This window comes from Opisthocomus hoazin, chromosome 8, assembly GCF_030867145.1.
Source record: "Opisthocomus hoazin isolate bOpiHoa1 chromosome 8, bOpiHoa1.hap1, whole genome shotgun sequence".
Lineage (NCBI taxonomy): Eukaryota > Metazoa > Chordata > Aves > Opisthocomiformes > Opisthocomidae > Opisthocomus > Opisthocomus hoazin.
Window position 1 is genome coordinate 30604271 of NC_134421.1, and position 24663 is coordinate 30628933.

The window sequence follows — 24663 nt, forward strand, 5'->3', positions numbered from 1 at the left end:
TCCCCCGGAGGAGCAGCAGCGCCGAGCGGCAGAGCCCACCCCGTCCGGACCCGAGGGCCGGCCCAGCAGGCAGCGGGAAAGAGGAGCGGGTCCCCATCCCCCCTCCCCGCCGCTCCCCGGCAGGAACTCGCCCCTCACCGGCCGAACCCCCCCGCCCCCACCTGCCGCCCGCTCGGGCGGCGCTTTCCCGCCGGCCAACGGCCCGCCTCGCGCTGGCGGCCCGGCGGCGGGACGGGGGGGGTGGAGGGCGGGCCGGCCGCCGGCGACCGCGCGAAGAAAAAGGAGCCAAGCGGCCCCGCGCGGGCGGGAGCCCGGTCCCGCGCCCCGCTGCCGCGCGCCGCCTAGCCCGCCGCGCTGATTGGCCGGCCGCGCTGCCGGGGCTCCCCGGCTTGCCGCGCCTGATTGGCCGGATCGTAAAGCGATGTCTGAGGCGGGAGCGGCAGAGCCCCGCGCCCCCCGGGCCGCCCGCCCGCCGCCGCGGTGAGGGCGCCGGGCCTCCCGCCGCCCCCCACCGGGAGCGTAGCCCCGAGCTGCCGCGCTCCCCTCGGGCTCTGCCGGGGACGGGAGCGGCTCCTCTTAAGGGCCGGGCTGAAAGCGCCTGCTCGCTTTGCAGATGGAGGTGAGCGTCCTGGCGCTGCGGGACCTGGCGAGCGGCCGGCCAGGGCGGCGGGGCCGAGCCGAGGCGGCCCAGAAGGTGAGCGGGCGCGGGGCTTAGGGGGGAGGTCCGGTCTGTCCCCAGTGCCGTGGGGACCCCCTCACTCATTGCTCCGCCTCCCCCGGTACGGAGCATCACGGTGGCCCAGGCGACGCTCCGAGGGGGTGGGGGAGGCGGCCGGGACTGCGGGGGGCTTGGGCAGCCCCGCCGGCCGCAGCGGGCTGGGGCCGCGACCCCTCAGCCCCTGCCCGCGGGGGCGCGGAGCCCCGGCCCGGGGGGCTGGAGGTGGGTCGGGCCGGGCAGCCGGTCCCGCTCGGCCCCGATGGCCGCCTTTGGGGGGCTGCCCCTCGGACCGCCGCAGCTGGTCTGCGCGGCAGCATCCGTCCGGCCGGCGCTCGGAGCCTGGGGGTGCCCGGCGCTACCCTGAGGACACGGAGACCAGCCCGTAAAACAACCCTGAGTCACCCCAGCGTTGTCAGTAAGCGAAGTGATTGCACTCTGGCGTCATTCCCAGGGAAACGGTTTTTAAGCTTTCACTTAATAAGCAAAACTCACTAGGCAATCTCAAGCATCCCGGTGGCTACCGTCAGGTAAGGTGGAGGAGACTTTGGTACAGACTCACTGTTCAAAAGCTAACCAATGCCAGGCTTGACTTGACACGGGAATAGTATAGTCCTGTTATTTAGCAGCAGTTTGAGCGTGCTGATGCACACATCAGCTATGCCTGCTGCCTTGGAAAAGTATGCCTGTATCCATATGGTGGTGTTCCCAGGTCAAGAGGCTAAGCAGTGCCACTCAGCAAGGACAAGCTCATCGTTCCTCTCCTGCCCCACCAGCCAGGAGACAGGATACCTGGCCTCAGGCATACCTTGCTCCGTAATGTCTCCTGAGCTACACTGGATTCATGACCTGCTGTCCATGCTCAGAGTCCTCCAAAGATCACACAGTTCTCTCCAAATTCAGCTCCTGTTATCTCAGATATTTGTTTCAATTCCTCCTTACATACCAAGTTCATTAAGACAGCCTTTCCTGTTCTCGTGTGTCTGTAAGCCACCTCTGCTTGGATCAAGGTGAATCTCATACTTCTACAGACTGCCCCTGCAGTTTTGTGGAATACAGCTAGGAGTTCATAGAGCACTGTGGCTACTGAACAAAAAAAAAAAGGGGGGGGGGGGGAAGAGGGATTAAAAGCATTTCTTACCTTAGTAGGCAATTACGACATTCAAAAAATAAAGATCTGGTAGGTTAGTAGTAGACATGTGCTTCTCATGTAGTCGTGCTACTTTTTTCGTTGTGATACTTACACAAACATGAGAATTTGAGGTAGTGGAACAGCAGATTGCTCCAGCTGCCCTCACTGCACTTCCATTAGCATCAGCCATAGTGAACAGGAACTTGAGTGGAAGGTAGACTTTCTCCATTACAGATTAAGTGTTGGTTCACTGCCAAACGTGAAATTGCAAGAGTGTACTGAGTGCCAACACTACATGAACGTATATTCCAAGAAGTACCACGGCCTCTAAATTGATCTCTATTTATCACAATGTAGTAAGTTACAACTGGCTAACTGTTAATTGTAAAAGGAGATATGTTTATTACATCCTTCTGGGTAATTCATAGGTGAATGTAGGCAGAAGTGTTTATCATCAGGGCTCAGAGTGCCAAATTTATTTGCAATTTGAATGTTACAGAACTGCTTCTAATAAAAGCCAGCTTCGGTTCTTATTAGAACTTCTTTCTGCTTTCTACCTACACTGTACCTGAAAAGGTGATATTTGGAATCACCTATTTAAATAGCTATATCAGCCTGTGATAGTGGAATTGCTCCAAATAAACAGCAAAACTTCCTTAAGAAGGGGTAAAATTGGACCCAAAGATGAAATATAAAAAAAGTTTGATTTGAGCTAGGGACTGGGGGAGAGTTGAACTTCATTCAAAGAATGATGAAAAACCAGCCAATGAATAAGACTTTTCCTTCTAGCAGCTCATAGCTGTAGTCAAGGAATACAGTTATGGAGATTTTCTTTGTTGTTTTGAGCAGCAGGTAGTGCAGATGCAAAGCTTGCTTCACTTGCACATAAAGTTACAGCCACTTTTCTGTGGCATTTTATGACAGTCTGAGCTGCATCCCCAGCATGGCTTTTCACTGGGGACCTTTCAAGCAGAACACTGTGTGTTTTCTTGCTACATGTAATGTGATCAATGCATTATTTCAGTTTCAATCCAATTTGGTGATTTATGTTTGTGGGCAATACTGGCTTGTAATATCAGCCAGTTTAAAAGCCTGATAGGCCATCAGTTGTGCTGGTTGACCCCGGGTTCTGTCATTCAGGGCAGTATCTCATATACACTGCCTCCAGTACACTAGCATGTAGACTATTTTGCCACTTCCAGCAAAGGCAGAAGAACTGTGCTAAACATAGCTGTGAGTGCCAAGGCATGAGTCACTGCAATTACCTTCGTAAAAACAATGAAATTGATTATTAGACTGTTTTCTTTCCTGTTGTGTCTAAAGAGCTTTGTTTTTAATAGGAAAACATATTTGATCGATCCAGGATGGCCCCAAAGACTCCCATTAAGAATGAACCAGTTGATTTGTCGAAGCAAAAAGGCTGCACCCCGGAAAGGAATCCAATTACACCCGTTAAGCTTGTTGACAGACCTCAGCCTGATCCCTGGACACCCACTGCTAACCTGAAGATGCTTGTTAGTGCTGCTAGCCCTGACATGAGGGACAGGGAAAAGAAGAAAGAGCTCTTCAGACCCATAGAAAACAGTGAGCAGAGTGACACACCTGATTCGTTACAGGTGAGACTCAGAACACAGGTTACTTTATGTTCAGTTAGGACTCAGACCTTCCTTAAGTTGTGCCTTAAGGCACAACTAACTGGTCCTTTACTCGCTATGGAAAACTGCAGAACTGTAAACCATTCCCAAGGACAGCTGCCTACACAGCACTGGCTGAGCAGTAGGACTTTCAAAGACTAAAACTAGCTGTCTTTAATAGTAACTGACCTGAGACCCCTTGAGAGCCTGAATGCTACTTAGGAGGACAGTGAGGGAAGCAGAGCATAAAGGTGTCATTTTCCCCAACTTAAGTACTTCTGATGCTATTTTCTGAACCACATTAGAAAGCAAATTTTAAACAAACAGGCAGCATTTTCAAAAGCAATTTGACAATGATGCAGGCGTATTTTTCAATATACTTCTGAAATTTTATACCTTGTCCACAACAGCCCTGTGGAGTGGTCAGTTATAACCTTTCTCCCCCTTTCCACACCAGCCCCAAAACTAGTAGTCAGACAGCATGGTCAAGTGTTATGAAAATTTTTGCTTTCCAGGACTCGGGCGATAGGAGGGCTCGTCCCTGTCCTCCCTTTAGGAAGTCTACCCGTGGAGAGGATGACGTCAGGGTGGTAATAAGCATCATTACAGTTTTCTTCCTTCAGACTTTTTTTTGTTCTAACCACTGCTTTCCCTCTCCTGGAATATTTCTTGTAGAATATCCTTCCTTGGTAATTTCACTGAGAGGAGTATAGTTCTGGGGTCCTCCTACGGAGGAGCATCATTTGATAGGTACAGATCACTCTACAATGTAGATTTCTACAGAATCTATAGTGACGGTAGTCTCGAGAGTTCTCTGGTTTAGACAGTCATGAAGAAACAAATGGTTCTCTAGAGATAATTCCTAACATAGCTTCCAGTAAGTAAAAAACAGTTGATGTTAAATGCTAGTTCATCACCACTCCAAGCCTGCTAAGATCATATAGCACTGTTGGGGTGGCTACTATAAAGTGTTCAAATATGTTCTAGTTAGTAAAACTTATGCTTCATAAATTTCTCCACACAGAAAGTTAACTTACAAAAGATGTAGAAGTGTTACTGTAAGAATACTGCTATGTCAATACCATACAAAACAAAGAATTCAATCAGAGCAAAAGCCTGCCACAAGGTCACTTAGTCACAACCAGCAAAGGACAGCTAAGGTCTCATAAGCAAGGAAACGTCGATTTCAACAGCTGCTGCCACTCTCAGCTTTTCTTTGCCAGAGGGTGAGATTATTTTCTTCTCCTTTTTTGACACAGAAGCAAACCCCAAAGTTACCAGTGCAGAAAAATCTTCTGTCATTCTCATTTTGTAATAAATAAGCATACCTCTTCATACATTCTTGCCATCACAGTTGTGCTGGGTTCTTTTTTGCCCTGCAGGGACAGAAAGACCATCTTCAGGCCATCCTTCAGAGTTCACTTACACTAACTGCTTCACTGGGTTTAAGGTCCAGAGACTGGGTGGTGCCTTTTATAGTCTCTCAGCATCATGCCCCCTCCCCAACCCACAGTTTCTTAAAGTTACAGAGGCACTGTAAAGGGCAGTAAAATATCATGAGAGAGGTTTTTCAGGAACGCTTTGATGGCCTGTACATCTTCTGGTTTATTAGATCCAGAAGTGTCTGAGGGCATATTCCTCCTCTCTCTGTCAAAAAGAAATATTCCTTCCAAGTAGGATCTTACCATCTGCTAGTCTTGGGTTTTTGGTCTTACTCTTTTGTTTCCTTATGCGTAGCCATTATTTTATGATCTTGCAAATAAGAGTTTTTCTGTAGATGTGTGTTGAATTAAAAAGAGTTTGCAAGCAAAAGTGTGTCATCCAAATGTTCTGTGCTTGCAAGGAGTCCGTGGTTCTTTCCTTAGTAGAAAGTCTGAGCTTAAATATTGCTGACATCTGAAATATGCCTCGCTTGGCTATGCCTTGCTTCTAAAGCTCTGCACTAAAGAGTTAACTTTTTTTTTTTAACAGTATGATATGGTAGATGACTGCACGGTTGATGAATTTGAAAAGCAGAGGCCCAGCAGAAAACAGAAAAGCTTAGGACTCTTGTGCCAAAAGTTTCTAGCCCGCTATCCAAGTTATCCATTATCAACAGAAAAAACTACTATTTCTTTGGATGAAGTGGCTTCAATTCTTGGTATGTATACCTGCAAAAATGGGGTAACTGATCACCTGGAGTAACCTAAGAGGAGGTCCTTCAAAAGATCATCCTTCTTACAGAGTACATTCAAAGTCTGCCTTTTCCTGGGTCTGGATGCTCTTCTAATCATACTAATCAAGAGTTGGAAATGCCTAATATTCCTAAGTATCTTTACTGCTTGATAATGCTACCATTTTGAAATCTGCTTTCTGGCAGTACTCTTTACTAGACAGATCTATCCTCCAGCTGTTTATCCACTCTGTTGCTTTCTTTGATTTTCAATTTGCTGAAAACTGAAGGAGTTATGAGTTGCAAACCCTCTGAAGGAGGACTTATAAACAATAATTTTGTCAAAATGGAACATTTGGGTAAACAATTGCAAACTAGTGGGTGCAGGAAATCAGTTGGCTTTACTGCCTGACTTCAGTAACGTGCCTGACATTATATCTTCCAAGATCTCATGATTCACCAAGGTTATCTTAGCTTTAAATATTGTCTTGTGAGGGGAGTTTACCAGGGGACCTGCAAGAGTAGAATGAGAAAATATGTTGTATTGAGGTGGCAAGAAGGTATTGAGTAACCTATTTGCTGGATCTGCTTTCAGGTTTGGTCTTAAGATTAATGAAGTATCTGAGAGAGGTAATAAAACTTGGGGGAGAGGACTCAGCCAGGTCACACCAATAACAAAAAGAACCAGGTCCTTGGAGAGGTTGTCTCTTAGCTAGGAAGGACTTTATGAAATTGGACTTAAACTACATAAATATTGTATCTACATTTAGAACTCAAGTATTTAACAGAGAATAGGTAACAAAAATTAAATTTGTCTGTTTTGGGAAGAAAGGGAACAGAAGAGTGATGTCCTCTGTGATTCTAGTAAGAAAGTCCTTGAAATACTCATTTATTTGCCTTAGTAATGGGAAGTGGAAATAGGAGAGAATTCAGATGGAGTAAGTAGTTACAAAAACTACTTTATAAATGAATTGTTCTTTTGGATTTTGCAGTTGCTTCTTCCTGTGTTTGCATGAGATGCTCATGCTCCAACCTTGTACAGCTGAACAGCAGTAGTGCTATATTCTGTGTCGGGAGCGGTGTTACTTTGCTTTCCTAAATACTAGAAACTTTGTTTTAAGACTTACTGTTGGGGATTTTACCTCCCAGAAGGGGGTGTGTTTCTTCTCCCTTTGTTTTTCACTTCCTTGCTTGCTTGTATCCGCTTGCTTCAGGGACCACGAAATTGTTCACTGCTGATGTCGCTTCTCTCTGTGTAACAAATGATGGTTGTAATACAGCTTTTGCTACAAATGTATATTGCTTTGTAAACTGAAGGCCTATGGAAAGACCGCAAAGGGGGCTATACTGCTGATGCCTGGCAGACACCAGGGTATGTGTAGCACTTTTGTTTTTACGGAGTATGTTTCGCTCCAGGACCTCCACATACTTGGAAATACTCATGAATTGTTTATCGTAATATCTGTTTGAGGATGGTAAGTATTATCCATATTCTCCACATAGGTAAACAGATGCATCAAGGCCTTGCCTTCAGCAGGAAAATGTTTCAAAACCTTTTCCCTTGGCTAGCACTTGTCCTGCTTAGCTGATGTTACAGGATTTCTGGTGCAGATGCTGCCACCAGCATATAGTGCACTGTGTTATATATGACAGCCACGCTTCAAATGGTGCTGGACATGGACAGGTACTCAGGACAGTGAGCAGAGTCACCAGCCTGTTCATATTCAGTCCCCAACCTTGCTCACGTCAGTCAGCCTGAACCAAAGTTGGACATATTTCATAGATTTCCCATTGGTGCAGACCCAGCCAGCACCAAGGACTTGTTTCTGCTGCATTTGGGAACAGTGGGTCTCATTTTGCACTGCTTTGCACCTTGTGAAGCCTTTGGCTCTGCTTGGTAAATGCTTAGGAAATAATTGTGCCATTGGAAATGCAAGTGGAGCACCACACACCCACTGGTTTCTGTAGGAGTGCGCTTTGATATCTGCCCTGTGTCAGTGCCAGGCTCAGACCCTGTCCTGTCCTCTGTTATCCACAGGCTTGTGTACAGGTATGTGTCTGAGCTCTGAAGTTCTCTGACAAGAAGGGCCAGAGTGCTCTGATAGCCTCAGGGCAGCCTGGATAGGTCTGAGTGAGTGAGGCTGCACAAACTGCAACCAGTTCTTCTAAACACAGTGTAGATGCTTTAAGCTGAAGCCATGGCTGGGCTGGCAGACAATATAAACAGACAAAGAACATCATACCATGGGGCTGGCCATACAGAAGTCAATTCTTACTTGTACACATTTGGATGGATCTAATGTAATGTGTGCAGGAGAACAGTGAAAAATATCTTGTGAACACTCAGTGTTAGAGAACAGCGTGTTCTCCGTTCTGCTTCTGCTGAAGAGCACATTAAAACTAGATGAGCGTTTATGTCTCTTATTTCCTCCCTCCCGAAAACAGGAGTTGAGCGGAGACGAATTTATGATATAGTGAATGTCCTGGAGTCATTGCACTTGGTTAGCCGTGTGGCCAAGAACCAGTACTGTTGGCATGGCCGGCACAACCTAAGTCAGACTCTGAAAACGCTTCAGGAAGCAGGAGAGCTGCAGTATGGAGAGCTAATGACCTTCTTCCAGCACAAAGAGCAGGATTTGGAGTACAAATTTGGGGAAAGGAAAAAGGAAACTATTCCAGATTCTCAAGACAGACCATTACTGGACTTTTCAGAAACAGATTGCACCTCTGGTAAGACAACTAATGTATGTGACGTGATACACAGACACAAATCTCTTTCTCCGGTTTATTATGTGGCTTTTCCCCTTGCTTTTAAATTTAGTAATAAAAAACTATTCTTTGCAAAAAAGTGCTGAATTCACTGCGGAAGTAGCAGAATTCTTCCTTCTGTCCTGTCGCTAGCATGGGTCTTGGGATGGATTTTCCCTCTACCCTCCAGACTGGCAGAAACTTCTGCCAGACACTCCAGTTCTTCTTTCCCCACCTGTACCTGACAGTAAATGCTTTATCCTGACAGAAGGTGCTGTTTTCCATTTGTCTGCTGTTTGCATGCTGCCCATAAAATACACAGTGTTTAAGTTGCAAAGTCCATTGGAGTCACAAAATTACAATGGCGCAAAATGATGTAACGTTACATAGAATCATCTTTGGAATCTGACTTTCTAAAAGCTATTTCTGCAAGCTTTCATTTTTACTGCCTTTTAAAGAGAGACTTCTGTCTGCATTACTCAGTTATTTGCTTCCTTTCAAAAGATTTCTTCTTCCCAAGAAGGAAATAGCATACCCCTTTTTTGTGTGAGAAACCTAATTGCTAGTTTTCTAGCTGTGATGGATGACATATGCTAAGAGGCTTGGGTATTATTTGTAACACAGCATCTGCAAACAGCAGAAAGGACAAGTCGTTGCGGATTATGAGCCAAAAGTTTGTCATGCTGTTCCTTGTCTCCAAGACCAAGATAGTCACTCTGGACATCGCAGCAAAAATACTGATAGAAGAAACCCAGGATACAGTGGACCACAGCAAATTTAAAAGTAAGCTGGCTGTCAAGAGACAGATAATCAGTCAGTGAGTAAAGAAAACAGGGGCATGTTTGGTCTGATACCAGTAGGTAACAGCAAGAGCAGGTCAGGAATCTTTTGCTGAAATATAGTTTGGGGTTTTTTTAATTGCAAATGCTGGTTTGTGAAAATAGAGCTTGGGCTAGGGAAGAGTCAATTTAACAATTATCTCCAAGGTTTATCTTCAGAATGAAGAAAAATTTTTTGTTGTTTGATTTTTTTTTTTTATACTTTAACCCTGTTTCCTGTACCATTCTGAATGATGTTTCAGAACTTATTGAAATGAAACATGTTGTTTAATTTAATGGAGTTTATTTTTTTCTCTGTGGAAATGTGTTACTTCTCCTTTTCACCCCAGAAATCTTTCACAGCTGGATGGCACAGTTTGCTTTTCAGTTAGTGGGGATTAGTACTTAGATCCCTTGGACAAGATGGAAAAGCTCAGCATTAGTAAATAATCCTTCTAAAATAAAGACTTTTCTTTTGAAGTCCTCAAATACCAGGAGGGATGTGAGAAGTTTAGCTGGACAACCTGTGGGTGTCATGTTCAGCTCAAACATGTTATTTGTTGGAGTCGCAGAGATTTTTCTGAGTGTTACATTTTTAAGGTGATCAATATGTGTCCTCTTGTGATCATGTGCACTCATGTGCCTCTTGCCCCCAAGTGTTTGTCTTTACCCCATGTAGAGGTAGTTGCCTCTGCTGGGCAAGCTGATGATGTAATCACTCCCTAACCCGTTTCCATCAGAATGAGGTAGGTGAGCTTAAGCCTGCACAGCTAAGATGGATGAGCAGCTAAGATATGAAGAAGCAGTGAGAAGCAGGTGGGAGCAGACCCAGCAGGCTTCATAGGAGGTGACTGAAGTCCATCCCAATTTGATTTTACCCACCTCGTCTATGAAAGCTGTGGTGATACTCTGGAATGGAATTATCATGTAAATATGTACTGTATGCATTGTAAATGTGACTGTCTGGACTATTTCTACCCTTTCTTGTTAGCAAAGGTACGAAGACTATATGATATTGCCAATGTTCTCACCAGCCTAGGCTTGATCAAAAAAGTTCATGTAACAGAGGAACGAGGACGCAAACCAGCCTTCAAGTGGATTGGGCCTGTGGAATTCCCTGGTAAGAATGGTAACTCGTGTAGCTCGCATCTCCTTTCTTTTAGTTTTGATAATCCTGTCCCAAGTGGTAATATAGGCTATTTTCTGTGTGTAAAGAATGGCTCAGCATTCATTGTGCACCCTGTAACTATTAACTGCAGGCCAGCTCAACATTTGCCCTTGTTAGACTTTGTGCTGAAGGGCTGGAGCTGTGGAGGGATGTTGAAGGATACTGTGTCTTGCTGGTATTTTTACACCAACTTACATAACTGTAGGAATAACTGTATGAATTGTAGAGCAGTGGCAGATTATGCCTACATCTCCAAATCTGGGTCCACAGCTTTTCTGGATTGCAAAATCTCGGTAATTCTGTCATAACTAGACAGTTAATTACTGTCTTCGTGAGGGGACTTGCCAAGGTATAGCAGGGCTGTTTCTTGCACGTGTCCCTTGAACAAAAGGGTTGTCTGCAAAAAAGGAGGCGGTGGGCCAGAGCATCTCTGTAAGCTGCTGATTCTTGGCTAAAAGCCAGAGCAAAGGGAAGCCCTTTGCTAATGTATTTGGGTCAGGCCAGTGCCAGGACCAAGTAAAAGTGAAGGATAGTATTAATTCCTTCTTAGTACCCTTTCTCCTCCTGGGTGCGCACACTAGAGTGTAGCTGCTGCTGCAGCTGCCATGGAATGGAAAGGATGGAAGCCCTGATCTTATCTGTCGGTGCTTACTGAGCTTAGGTCTGCTTCAGTGTTGTGGGATTTGGGATGGTAGAAAGGTTACCTCTTCTCTTGCGGCCAAGTTTGGTAACATGGCAGAAGTCTAAATGATGAGCTGTGTTCTCTGAAGGACTGTTGTACATAATTATGTTCCTACAGATGAGCCGAGAGGGCATAACCCGACATCTGATCCCCTGCCAGGAACACAGAGAGGAGCCTGTGCCCCGTATCAGATCTGTGCTACCGGAAAGCAAAGGTTTACACGTCACGCTTCATTTAATGGCGCACAGCCTTGTGAGGGGACCAGAAGGAAGGTCAATTCTGAGCCCAACAGCCCACATCAAGAGAGGCAAGGTAACTACTAAGGAAGCATGTTCTTTTGTATGCCACTGGAGCTGCACAAATGTGGGCCCAGCAGTCTAAGGCACTTGGCTGAGTGAATCAGCCTAACTAAATATGTGAATTATCCTTGGGAGGTGCCTATACTTCTACTGTCCATAAGATGAGACTTCTATTTTGGACCTTCCAGTCAAGTGCCTAAAGTTAGATGGGCCATACTGCCTTAAATCTGCAGTTTGTTTCCTGCTAAATATTTCTGTTCTCTGCTAACTGCAACCATACTGCAGTTACTTCTGTTAAAATTTGGTTAAAATCTTTATAGTGATATTAGGAACCATAAGATAAAGCAAGCTTTCATGGCTAAAGAATCTTTCTTTATCTGCACCAAATTTTAACAGAAGAAACTGCAGTAACAATCTAAGGGATTTACAGTAACAATTTACAGTAACAATCTAATGGATAGCTGTTAAAACAGATAAAGTAGTTACGGGGCTTTTCACTGTTCCCTGTTATAGGAAATGAAGATGTCAAGCACCTCTCTGGTGGGACTGAGAGTTCTGAGTGTCTTGCACATCGTGGCTTTAGGTCATTAGTGAATATTACAAAAATGTGTCAGGATAGAAAAATTGTTTCAATTACCTTATATGGCCAGGATCAAAATATGCTTGGAAAACCTACCTGTTAATAATTAAATTTTCCTTTGTTCTTTCAGCCTGTATTGTGAGTTCAGATGAATACTGCTCCAAAATGATAAATCTAGCAGCTGTCTGCAGGCAGAAAATAGAAGAAGATACTAGGTAGGTTGGTCTTAACTCCTGTCCAGTTTCAGCTTTATGCTTGTCATGTTCAGTTCAAGGCTAGATTCCATTGAAGGGACTGAGACAGAAAATTGCCTGAGAGTCTCATTATTGTTATTTTAATGCTGATAGGTCTCAGCGTGGCTTTCTGGGGTCTTTTTTTCATGCCTAAGTTATACCCACCTGTACTTGTACCATTGTTGTCCTTTAGCTTAAGTAGTTCTTCATCTCATGTGTGTTTATAGAGGTCATCCCTGACTCCTTTGACCTGTTGTCTAGGTAGGCTGAGCAAATCACGATTCCACGGAAGAGCCTCTCTGTCGTATCAGTGGGTCTTCTCTACACCTATCCTAATTTCAATTAATTTGTGAATGATTGACTCTGGTCAAGTGTAACTGAAATCATTATTGTTCTAACAAAAAAATGATAAGTCTGCGTCTGTGTAATTAGAAATAATAAAATGTGACCCTCCTCATAAACTGTGTAAATGTAGTGATTTGGGGGGGTGATTTTTTTCCGCATTTATGTCTAACAATGTACGTGTTTGCTTTGAAGGATAAAATAAAGGCTTCATTTTGGAATAAATGTTTTTTCTCTTTTTATTACTTTTTTTTTAGGAATAAAGCTTGTGCCACAGAAACGATATTAAATTCAGCAAGGAACCCAAGCATAACCTCACCTCTCTCCCTTCTTCCGGTTCCTGGGGACTCTGATTTTCGTGTTAACCCTTTGCCTCAAGCAGTTTTCCCTGTGGTTCAGGCAGAAGTGCCAAGCCTCTTGCTACCAAACGGCATCAGCAGCCAAGCTCTACATCCTTCCATGCCAGCAGCCTCCAAAACAGAAAATGGAAAACCTACGCTGCTCCCCAACCAACCCTTCCTGTGCTTCCCCTCTTCTTCCCTTTTTATGTTGTGTGGTGGTCTTCAGGAAGATAACTTGAGGGAGACCCTGCCCACCACAGGAGACATGGGAAACAGGAGGGCTGAAGCTCAGGCCACTGTACCTCCAGCTGCCTGCCAGAAACGCAACTCCCACAAGTGCGCATCGCCCTCTGCACCTGTAGATGAGGAGGAGCCAGCTGCTAAAAAGCAGACCATGGAACAGAGTGATGTGCCCCTCTCACTTGTAGTACCCAAGGTAAAGACATGAATTTCATTATCACTTAGGCTTCCTGTTGGCAAGGAAAGACTTTTGCCCAAGACAGTGTTTTCAGAAGTGAAAGTTCATTACGCCACTCTTGTTACAGATACAAATGCTGCCTCCGACATGTTAAAAAGATTGTAAGGGTGCTGTGCCAGGAAGTATAGGCATTAACTGGGAGATGTTTTCATAGTGCTGGGGGAAAATGGACCGTGACTGTTTTGCATAGTGAAGCGAAAGTCAGCTCTTATTTGTAATCAGCGTCCTGATCATTGTCTTCAACAAAACAGCCTGCCAGAGGGGAAGAAGTCAGTATGACTATTACTCCTCATCTTCCCCTGTTGGCTTGGGCTTTTCCAGACAGCAGCAGCATTGCTTACTCCACTGAGCCGGAGCTACAGCAGTGCGATTTGTACTTTCCCCTTATTCTCCAGCCTGAGTCCCTCTGTCTCATGCCCAGTGTTGCCCACAGCAGGCTGGTGAGGGAGGAGATGATGGTGAGAGTGAAGTGCATCTATCTCACAGTTTTCTTAACTACTTAAAATGAGTGTCAGGCTCGAGGTCATAACAGTGTTTGAATATAAGCCATTTGAAACAGGGGCTTTTCCTTATCTATAAAGAGAAATGAATCCCCAAGCTCAGGTATTTCTTACCTAGTGTCTCCAAGTACTGAAAGTGAATTACAGCACAGGGCTTAGACATCGCTAATATTGCTCTTCAAACCCTCAAACAAAATTGGTGACTTGCTAACAAATTTTGTGTTGCCCCGTTGCACAGGTGCACATTTTACTCTCTAGCTGAGGAAAGTGCATGAGAGACATTGCACTGTGTTATTTCAGTTTGGACTCATCATTGCCTCTTTTGTTTTTGATTAGAAGCCTTCTGAGTCACCCAAGGCAGAATCTGTCCCTGGAAGTGGCTGTAGATCTGCTGAACATCAAGAAGGTTTTCATCTTGACCTCGCAAGTTCTGCTGCTCTAGAGTCTGCAGACAAGGAGTCTACAAAGCCTTTAGATTCTCAGGAGCAAGAAAAATGGTCTCAGAATAAAGACCCTGATGAACCCTCTCCAGGAAAAGAGCACACCTCTAAAGAAAAAGCCAATCAACCTTTCCTACCACAGTATCTTTATGTTCAGCCTACTGCTGGTAAGGACAGCCGTGAGATCTAGAGTCGCTCAAACTTCTGCATCTGTTCACTGAGCTTTTCAGATAGGGAGACCTACGCATAGATGAACAAGTCTGTATTTGGCACAAAAACTGTCAGCTGTTCTCTGTAGTAGTTTAATAGTTCTGAATTCTCTTGACTCCAGATGAACTATTGCTTCAGTGAAAATACAGGCATTTTTCTGAGGTACCCAAACTTTAATAGACATGAATAATGTGGGGTTTGCATTCTTGTTTTATGTGCAGCAAAAAAGATACCTGTGGAGCATTCAAAACTCAGAGGAGCTGGAAGTCTATGTCTGGCAGTAAGATGGCCAGAATAGTGCAACAGCATCCCCCTGAGTGGGTAAATTTAGTCTTCTACGAACTTTGTACTGTCTTGTCACCTGCATCATCAGGATAACTCCACAAAAACTGAGGCACTGGGAGTGTAGCCAGGCCTGCTGATAGGACACAGTAGGGATGGGGAGGAAGTAGCTGAAAACACTGCAAAAGGATTTCGTGTCCACTGTTTTCCATGCCTGTGTTTGTGTGGAGTGGAAGAGTGTTTTGTGGGAACAGGATACATGTGGCAGATTTCCGTGACTGCTGCTTTAGTATTTGATTCACTGGTAGCACAGAGTGGGGTCTATAGGACTTCACTTACAGGATGGAGGTGCTCAGTTTGAAAATGTTGATCCCGTTGTCTTGCAAGGTCAGACAAACTGGGAACTGGAGCAGCTTGTGTTTCAAAACAGTGTTTCATCAGCCATTCTCAGGAAAATCATTGCCTATGGGGTATATCTTTGTGGATGTTTCCCTTTTTTTTTTTTTGTCATTAAAAGAAATGCATGTGTTTGCGTATAGCAGAGAATATGATTTCTGTTAGTGAAAAAAAGAGTTTGTTTAGCCAAGAAGTTGCTTGTAACTGAAGTTAGAAGCAGAAACCAGCAAGGTGTGTGGTTGGTACTTAACACGAACAAAGCAAATGGATGCCGATATAGTGAACAGGCAGTAGGGGGGGAGATGGAGGAAGGTAAAAAAAGGGAGCTTGACAGAAGAGTCACAGGTTTGTGATAGTTTGCTTCCTTCTTTTTTCTGTCAGTTTTCTTCTTGGGCAGTCTGTCTCTTTCTTTGTTGTCATCCCTCTGTACCATTCTAGATGAAGTTATAACAGCTTAATTCCAATTTGTCAACTGTATTAACACCTTGCCTTTTCTCTCTTTGGTTTAGGATTAAGCAGTTTTAATTTCCTGTTCTCTGCAAACCAAGCCCCTGGTGCTATCAGCCTGGCTGCGAGCCAGTTACCTTCTCTGAGCGTCCCCTGTGTTGTGGTGCCATCAGCAGCCTTGGCTTCCTTCCCTCTCGTCTGTTCTCCCGCAGTCACCAGTGCTCTTTCCCCAGTTCCCGATGGCTCCTTCTCAGCTGCCACCTCCATGAATTTCAGTATGTCCGGCCTGGCATCAACGATGCCTGTTTTCATAGGCACCACAGCAGTGGTTACCCCCAAGGTCTCACCTGTGCCTTCAGTGGAACCCCAGCAACCAGCTCACCCCGCTGTGCACCTGAGTCCCGTGCTTGCAAGGTCCTGCGGCGCTGTTAAGCTGGACTCCCCCGTGTGCGTGGGGCACCCAGTGACCCTTCTGAAGCTGCAGCAGGTAAGGCTGGAAGGTGGCTGAGTGGCAATGAAACGGCCGTGCCGGGTCGCTGGGACTGAGGGCAGCTTGCGCTGCGGGCTGGTGCTGGTGTGTCTGAGTGGTGAGCTGGCGTGCTGGCAGCTGGCGTCTCCCGCTTGGTTTGCATGTCCATCTGTGGCGGTGGCAGGGCTGGGGGGACAGTGTTAGAGCCAGAGCCGAGCATAGCACGTCTATCCCTGAATGGTGAAGTGGTAAGTTTTATAAATCTGATGGGAATTTTAAAATCATAATAATCTTCGTCTTTTAAAATCTTCTAGAAATATAGAAAAAAATGAGTTGCAGGGGTTTTTTCCCCAGAAATCCAAGTCAATATTTTTTCCCCATTTGACACTACCATTGTAAGCGTGTTATGCAAGGGCTACAGAAACACGTTAGGTGGACAGGAGGATTGTCATAATTCAGGAGTCAACTGGCTGCAACATTGGCTCAGGTAGCAGTGTCCTGGGTTACCTCCTCACCCCTGTCCTGATCTCTGTTCAGCGTCAGAACGGAGGGAAAACAACAATCCTTTTGGATTTTGTTGATCTTTTTATAACTATATTTTTCAAAACTCTAGCATAGAAACAGACTTAGCAAGTTAGAAAAAAAGAAATTTAAAAGTGAAGGACTCATTTGTCTGAAGTACAATGAGTGACCTGAAACACTCATGTCACGCTGTGTTACCTGGGTCTTTACAACTATTAGCAGTGACATCTTTGCACAGCTTTAGCTTACATTCTTAAATCTGTGATTTGTTTTCCTGTTGTCTAATACAGTGACAAACAAAATGAACTTTCGAAAGCTTTATGGATGTTACTTTATCTTGTTTGAGCTTTAGAAAAAGTCTGCAATAGAGACTGGCTGGTAGCCAGTATGGTTACAGGTGCTAATATTATAGGTTACAGCAGAGTGGCACTTAAAAGAGAAGTTGCCAGGGTTTTGGAGACTAATGTTTGATTTATTTTGATGCTAGCAAATAACAAAAGTGAGTAAAACATCAAAGAAGGGAAAGAGCCATTTAAGCTAAAGGACAGGTCTGGCATAAGAATGAATGAGTATGAACTAGTCATGAGTACATTTAAGTTGGAAATGAGATAGAGGCTTTCAGCTTCCAGCAATGATGAAGTACTGGCAGACAGCTCTAGAACAAAAAGCAGGGGCAAAGCCATAGCTTTTCTTGTGGGCCTTCTGAAAGGGTGTGTGACGTGGTTCCCTATAGCAGCAGGGCACAGGCCTTAATGTCTACAAGCTGTCTTCTGTTTGCGTGCTTGCGTGTAGGCTTTGAGAAAATCCTGCTGAATCACTTTGGTTTTGTTTCACAAATAGCCTTCGTCGGCTCCCCTCACTCCCAAGAGCATTCGTCCTGCACGTCATGAGGCATTTTTCAAAACTCCTGGAAGTCTTGGAGACCCTGTTTCATGGAAGAAAAATGAAGGCAACCAGACCAGAAATGCCAGCTCTGTGCAGAGGAGACTGGAAATCTCTAGTACCAGCCCTGACTAAGTCCACTTGTTGCAAAGGATGGGCTGACTGTCCTAGGACCCTGTATCGATTACAAGAGAACAAGCTCTCACCTGACAAGAGGAGCGCGTTGAAATGTCATCCCTTTTGGCATGCTTCCCCACTATCTGTTCAGCCACCGGTTCTGTTAACCACCTTCTTCACAAATCATCCTTGGTACTGAAAACCTTTTACGGAATTGTTCCTTCAGTACTGATTTGAGTTCTGGTGCTGTGCTTCATATGGCCTTGTGGGCATCTAATTTCATTTGTGGTTTTAATTTGGAAAAATCTCTCTGTTGCTGTGAGGAGAAGCAAACAGATTTTCTTGGAGTCCCCAGGGGTTCTTTATTCATGGTTTTAACTGAGATGTTTAGCACTTATCTGGGGCAAGCGGTTTTTTGGCATGTACTCTACTTAACCCTGAGTAAATCTGTGGTGAAAACGACAAATTTTTGCAGTTGTGAGAGCAACTGTTTCCTTGGTTCCAATCATCTGTCAAATCCCACCTTCACAGTGTAGCTTCTTGCTATTTGTTTTGCACATTGGAGTGGGTTTTAGTGCAAAAAAACTTTTTTTGCAGCTTCAGAGTAACAGATTTTCTCAGGGTAGGATTACTTGAATGTCAGTTTGTTGTTGTACAATTTGCCCAGCACTTGTGGTTAGAAAAACCTAATAATAACTTAACACAATATGATTGAACGTATAAATGTGAAAAATATTAAGACCAAAATAACTGTGAATGTTAACATTTTTATAATTGTGTTAATGAACTGTGTTAGTCCTTGGGTTTTTTTTTCGTTTACTCTGAGCAAAATGTACAAGTTAGGTGTAAAGAATATGAAACTTGATTCTTTTAATCAGTTTGACAAAGTAATTTGGGAGTGACAAGCCACTGAGAAGGCTGTGCTAAGATTTCATCTCCCTTTTAAATGTGTAGTCTAGACTTCATGACCAAGGAACACTGGTAGGTCATGAACCACATGATTAGATTCAGTCTAACCTGAATCTACTTAAGTGCCTACTGAGCGGTTTACGTAAGTCTACTTAAGGGGTGTGTACTTAAGTGCCTAACTCTTCACCTACAGGAATTTCATAACTGGTTAATAGTGCATTTGAGCGTACTTGGAAGACAAGGGAGATCTTATCTTTTGGCACATATCTATCTAAACCATAAAAAAGAAGCTGAAAAGAGCAGGAGCCATGAATTTTGGAAGTGGGAAAAAAATGATCTGTGTTCCTTAGGAGAAGATAAGGAGGAAGAAAAGTCTAACAGTCACCATCCAGAGTCCTCAAATAATGCATGGTGCTATTAATAATATAGGACATAATTTTAAGAGTTAACGCTCTTAAGCTTGGGTATGTTTTCACTGGTGTAGCAACCTGCAATTAAATTTGTGCAGTTTCCTGTTTAAAAGACAGAAAGCGTTGCTGTTGACATCACGTTACTCTGGACTTTTAGCAAATGTGAGGCCAGCGCTGTCAGCTCTCCTCTCACTGGCACTGGTACTGGTCCTCCGCGGGCAGGGCGACACGCTGTCGGATGGGCTGCTCCGTTGGGTAAGGGAGGCTGGGACTTCGGGGGCTGGGGACTGGATGAGGTTTTTTATTTTTCTAATGAAATGTATTATGAAAATGGACTTTAAGAAAGAATTTTAGTGAAGCTGGGAGCTTGAGTAATGTGGCCTTATCTTAGAACGGACCGATAACAGCCTTATGAGGAGGGCTGATTAGCCCTCGTTGAAAGAAAATCTGTAGTAGAATTATCACAGGAAATTTCACGGGTGGTAAAGAGAAATCTTCAGACTGCTAAATTTTAAGGTTGGTTGGTTGTTTTTTTTAATTACACTACAGTTGTGAAAGTTTACAATTTTTGCTTCTGAATTGTTTATTCTTATACACCCACTTAAATTAATTCCACTTTGGAAAGCAAAGTGTGATTGACATGGTGCTGCCCCTGCACTTTGCTGCTGTTGGGGCTGGAAGGAGGCTGCTAGGGTTCAGGATGACGCGGTGGAGGTTGATTCTCCAAACCTTGTCTTTTCTCTTCTCCTCTAGCACGGTGCAGCCTTTTAGAGAAATGGCAGCTGGGAGCAGACAGGAGGACCAGAGCTAATGTCGGCCCTGCGCTCCAGGGGAAGCGTCGTCGCAAAAATTGCCTCGCTTTGTCAATAATGTTGTTCTGTGCCATAACTAACCTAACTATACTTGAAAACGCAGGGAGTGAAAATGGAGCTTCAGTTTTCCAATTTCTGCTTCCAGTTTTGAGCTTCCTTAAATGCAGCAGGTCTGGAAATGAGGATCGGCTCCCTCACCATCAAAGCGGTTTGATGGGTCATGGCTGCACAAGCAGATGTGGGCCTGGGAGAGGGAGCTGATATGCTGTCTTGTTTTTGTCAATGCAAAATTCTCACTAAAATAGGAGTGGGACCACCGAAGCAGCCAGGCGGCGAAGGGATCAGTGCTACTTGCAGCGCCTGAGCTGCTGAACTAGACCGGCGAGGGGGAAGGGCTGGTTGTCAAGAGGGAATGAGTTTACCCTTCCTATCTTTGCCTTCGCAGAAAGCTAAGAAGTAAAATAAACTAGGAACAACTCATCAGCAAAGCAGCTTTGGAGAAGCAGAATTTGTATTTGCACTGAGGCGAAGTGCATACCCAGGATGTTCTGCAGGCTTTGTGGAACCTTTCTGTCCCCAGGCAGTTGCTGAGGAGGGTGAGCGTATAACTTATACTTGAATCTACCTGCCACGTTTACATTTCTGATTGTCTTTTGTAAATTGGTGCTATTTCTGTATTTAAAAAGCTGTATTTTTAATATAAAGCTGCTTCCAGTTTGTATCTTTGCACTGCTAGTTTGACATAGATATTAATTTTATTGCTGTTTATAACTGTTCTTCAGTGATTAGACGTCCTGCTTTTCCTGCTCTCTAGCCATCTTTTTAGCTGTCTGCGTATCGCTTTACTCCAATCACACTGTTGGGTTGAATATTTTTTTTTTTAATACTATCTTTTAGCAAAATATTAAACTTCTACAGAATAAAAATGGAATTAAAACCAAGACTGAGTCTGTGATTTCAGCGTGGAGGGCACCCTTGGAAGGAAACTTCTGCGCAGCCAGGCGAGCAGTCCCTGTTGGATCTGGGCACCGAATGGGCAGCAAAGGTCGACAGCTTGCCCCAGCCGCCATCCCGCCTGGCTGTTTCACGCACCGCGGGCACGATTCCCGCTCCAGCTGGATCAGTACGATGCAAACTGGCTCTGAAAGTCCCGCAGCTGGGGAGGGGAGCACCTGATGGCCCTGGCCCAGAACCATGCAAGGTGATCTGCAGCCCCACCCCTGTGGGGACCCATCCCACTGCTGCTATGAGGCCTGCCCCAATTGCCCCTCGGCCTCTCAGCTGCCTCTCGGCCCAGCTCTCCGTGGGATGGCAGCCATGCCTGCCCGGGCACCGACTGCGGACACCCAGGAGCAAGGCAGGCCCTGGTGCAGAGGCCGGTTTCCCATAGGCATTTGCTTGTGCGTGCTTCACTAACGACCAACCGCTCAGAAAAAGCAAAAAGAAGTGGAGAACGTGGGCGTAGCCCCACTTCCCTTCCTCTTCCCCTTCCCTAATCACACACACACACATGAGACAGCTTGACCCAGACCCGGGTTTGCTCCCATTAAAATCGATAGCAGGTTCGCTACACATTTCCAGTGTTGCCCTCTTCCCCCCTGTACTTAAAGAGATGTCAGTTAATGTCCCACGTCGCCAACAACGGCTGCAAAATGCCTGAGCTGAGATGGGCTCAGTGCCTCAAAATGTATTTCTAAAATCAAAACTCAGCAGCTCACTCAATATTGTTTCGGGGGTTTTTTGACCTGTGACTTTAGCAATATTAACTTTCCCTTTCAACAGACAAAGGAAGGCTGATAAGCTTAATAAGATTAAATATGGTATGCAGAGCACTAACAAGGCCTAACCCAGCCCCAGCTGCCCCGGCAGGACTGTGGCCATTGTTTCCTTATGGGGGAGCAGGGCTGCAGCTTCTAGCAGTTCTCGTCCTCACTGCTGTGCTTAAAACTCCCCCCTTTTGAAGCTAAAAATAATTAAAGGGGAACATCAAACTTCCTCTGATTTAGTTCTCTCTGTAAGAAGGGAAAATTAAAAGCATTGGTATTGTGGATGCGCATCTTCATGTTCCACAGCCTAGGCTGGGCAGCCCAGAGCCAGCTGGGAGGCAAAATGAAGAAGATCCATGGAGAAGATACAAGTAGACAGTCAGCATTAACGTCCAGATTCTTTCCTAACTCACTTATTGCACCAGAAAAGCAATGAGAATTTAGGATATTTTTGTATGTGCTTTCTCCAAAGCCTCGTGGAGCGACGAAACGAGTCCTGACGGTGTCAGTCAGCACTGGCTTAAGCTCTGAGAGCCCGAAGCCTTCCCCTGCTCCCCTCGGACGCCAAGGCAACTTTGCCGGTGAGCGGGCAAAAGGCTGCATTTCTTGTTTGTAAAATGCCTTGACCTCCAAGCCTGACATCACAGGACCTCTCAGGGGACAAAAAGGTCTGCCTCAGTCGGAGCTCCTCCGTTTTCCTCCATTTTCCAAATAAATAAAGTCCTCATTTTCACCCTGAATGTGAGACGCCAGACTTCATGCCTTTCACCTGTCTCGGGCTGGATATTTCTCGCCCTGGATGTGACAGCAGTTTAATTTCATAGATGACATTCCAAATTTGGGTAAGAGGAGAGCATGAAACTTGGGGTTTTTTTCCAGCAGTTGCTTTTTGTTTCAAAACTGACAGCTGTGAACCAGCAGTTTACAGACTTACCCCCTAGGTGTGGTGTGGTAGTGAAGGCACTGTAGGGAACTCAAACAAATCTGCAATAAATATAAAATACTGCAACTTGGTAAGTGCTTAAGTGCCTGTAAAAACAGTTGAAATAGGACATTTGGAACAGATTTAATATTTTGGGAAAAAAAGGGGAATGATTTAAAGCCTAGAAAATAAGACGTAGGTATAAAGATTTCACTCCACAACAATAAATTTTACAGAAGGAAACATCTCCCTCACTTTGTTAGCCAATTCTTCAATGCTAAGAAAAATGCTTCGCCTCTTACCAGTCTCTGCACCTCGCTGATAGCCAACCAACATGTGACTTTAACCACCCTACGCCCCTTTAAAATCTTGATTAACTGGTAACAATTAGTTCCGTGCCTCAAATGCACCGGGAATTTAATGAATGTAGGGCAGAAGATGAGAGGGAAGAGGTAGCTGGAGCCCCGCTCTGAGGCTTGCCTGGAGTCGTGATGAAACCAGCCACTGGCACCTCACCTGCATCAGGGTTCCCGTCATTACTGTGCTGGAACTAGGACGTTTGGAAGACATTGGTGAAAAACATCTCTGCAGACAGTCAAGGCCTAAGTGGCAACGGCTCAAACGCTTATGTTCCTGTCTTCCTTGATATTAACATAATGCCAGTGGCTCCAGTGGACTCACTCTTGCTTTATACTGGCTTGGAGGGGAGGAGGATCTGTCTCCTGCTTCTGGGTTTACGTCTACTCGTCATCTGCTGCGCGACACTGAGCCAAGCAGCCTTTGACTTCACTGAAGCCAGTGCAGTGATGCTCAACCAGGAACATCACCCAGCCTCACAAGAGCTGAGGGTCTCGCTTGTGGAGGTGGCGCGCAGGGGAAAAAGGAGATGGAGTGAGGGCAGGGTCCAGCCCCCTTGAGCAGGTGTTAAGAAACAGTCGGGCAAGCACATTCACTGGTTTGAAAATAATTCAGGGCTTTTCTGCTCAGCCTTGCTTGGGGCTTCATTTTTTGAGGCTGCCCGTGAGGATGTGTCAGATCCTGCTAGCTTGGGATAGCATCAAAACCTGCCCTTGTGCTCCTGCAGTGCAAACTTGGTGGTCTTGGAGTTACCTTCTCTTGCTGTCTGACTATCGATTTTTAATGTAAGAAGATTCCTCTTCATAAGTGTGAAGCTGAAATCACATAGATTTGAGCCCATTATGTCTATAAGACATTTAAAAAAACACTTCAAAATGCATTACATGTAAGATTATTTTAAGAGGCTGAGAAAACGAAAGCTTTTTCAGTCTTCCCAGTGTACACAATTAAAGAGTAAAGAACATTTCAGATGCAGTTAGGGAACGTATTTTGCTATAATCAGATAACTACTACAATGCCCTGCCAGAGTAGCTCAGGCTGAGCTCCAGGAGCCTCTGCAGAGGATAAAAGGATTCACTCAGGCGCCAGCCTCCCTCCTCCCCAGTGAAGAAACCTCTCCAGACATCTCTTCAAGCCAGCGCGAGCTGCAAAGCCCTGTACATCCCCAGTGAGTTGTTACCTCTGGGGGAAACCAGAAGGCAGAAACAAAGTACCAGCCCAGCAGCTTTTTCCTAGCAAAGTCCTTGCTTTGTTACGCCAGGTAAACACGCCTGTAGCCTCCCTTTTGGCTTTTTCAAGACACAGAGAGTTTAATTAAGTACAGCAAAAGGAATCTCAGAGGTTCACAAACCTTTTAAGTCGGTTGAAGCCCAGGAGGTCTTGGTCTGGATTATGATTTTGCGTAGAAAGTTGTTATTTTTGTAATTCTACACAAAACCAGGTCATACTTATTTCCTCTGATTCATTTTCAAGGAGGCATTCTGCCTGGCCAAAATTATAAGGAAAACCAGAGATGCAACAGCAAAAAGAAGAAATCCCTCCTGGAGATAATGTCCCCACGTGGGGCTACGGGGCAGCACCAAGGTGCGTTCAAGGTGCGGTGTTGGGGCCAGTCACCAGCGAGCAGCCAGTTAGCAAGGGGAGGCCTCCCCAAGCCCTGCGGCAAAAAAAAAATCAAACATTTCAGCATTTTCAGCACAACAGAGAGGAGGTGAAAAATGCCCGAATGAATCAAAGTGGAGAGCAGGGCTGGGCCAGCCCCTGGACGGGGCACGGTGACTGCCACAGGGCTATGAGGTCTGACGGGTGACACAGACCTGGATCCTTCCAGGTGTTGAGGCACCGCTGGGAATGCTTGCACGGCTCTTGGGGCCACACAGCTCCGAAGGTCACCTGGGGT

The 24663-nt window shown here is 45.3% G+C and overlaps 1 protein-coding gene across 1 annotated transcript; it reads left to right on the plus strand.

Annotated features, from left to right (window-relative positions):
* Positions 1 to 613: 613 nt before the first annotated feature.
* On the plus strand, positions 614 to 17605 carry E2F7 (E2F transcription factor 7). The gene is made up of 12 exons (XM_075428994.1): positions 614 to 694; positions 3188 to 3463; positions 5453 to 5621; positions 8079 to 8363; positions 9006 to 9164; positions 10191 to 10328; positions 11167 to 11361; positions 12059 to 12143; positions 12761 to 13280; positions 14159 to 14429; positions 15660 to 16084; positions 17429 to 17605. Exons 1-12 carry the CDS (start codon positions 614 to 616, stop codon positions 17603 to 17605), a joined length of 2781 nt encoding a protein of 926 aa, XP_075285109.1.
* The last annotated feature ends 7058 nt before the right edge of the window (positions 17606 to 24663 follow it).

Coding starts and splice junctions, on each gene's coding strand:
- E2F7 (XM_075428994.1), top strand. CDS start 614: ATGGAGGTGAGCGTCCTGGCGCTGCGGGACCTGGCGAGCGGCCGGCCA. Junction 3,464..5,452: donor ACACACCTGATTCGTTACAG/GTGAGACTCAGA, acceptor TTTTTTTAACAG/TATGATATGGTAGATGACTG. Junction 11,362..12,058: donor CCCACATCAAGAGAGGCAAG/GTAACTACTAAG, acceptor TTGTTCTTTCAG/CCTGTATTGTGAGTTCAGAT.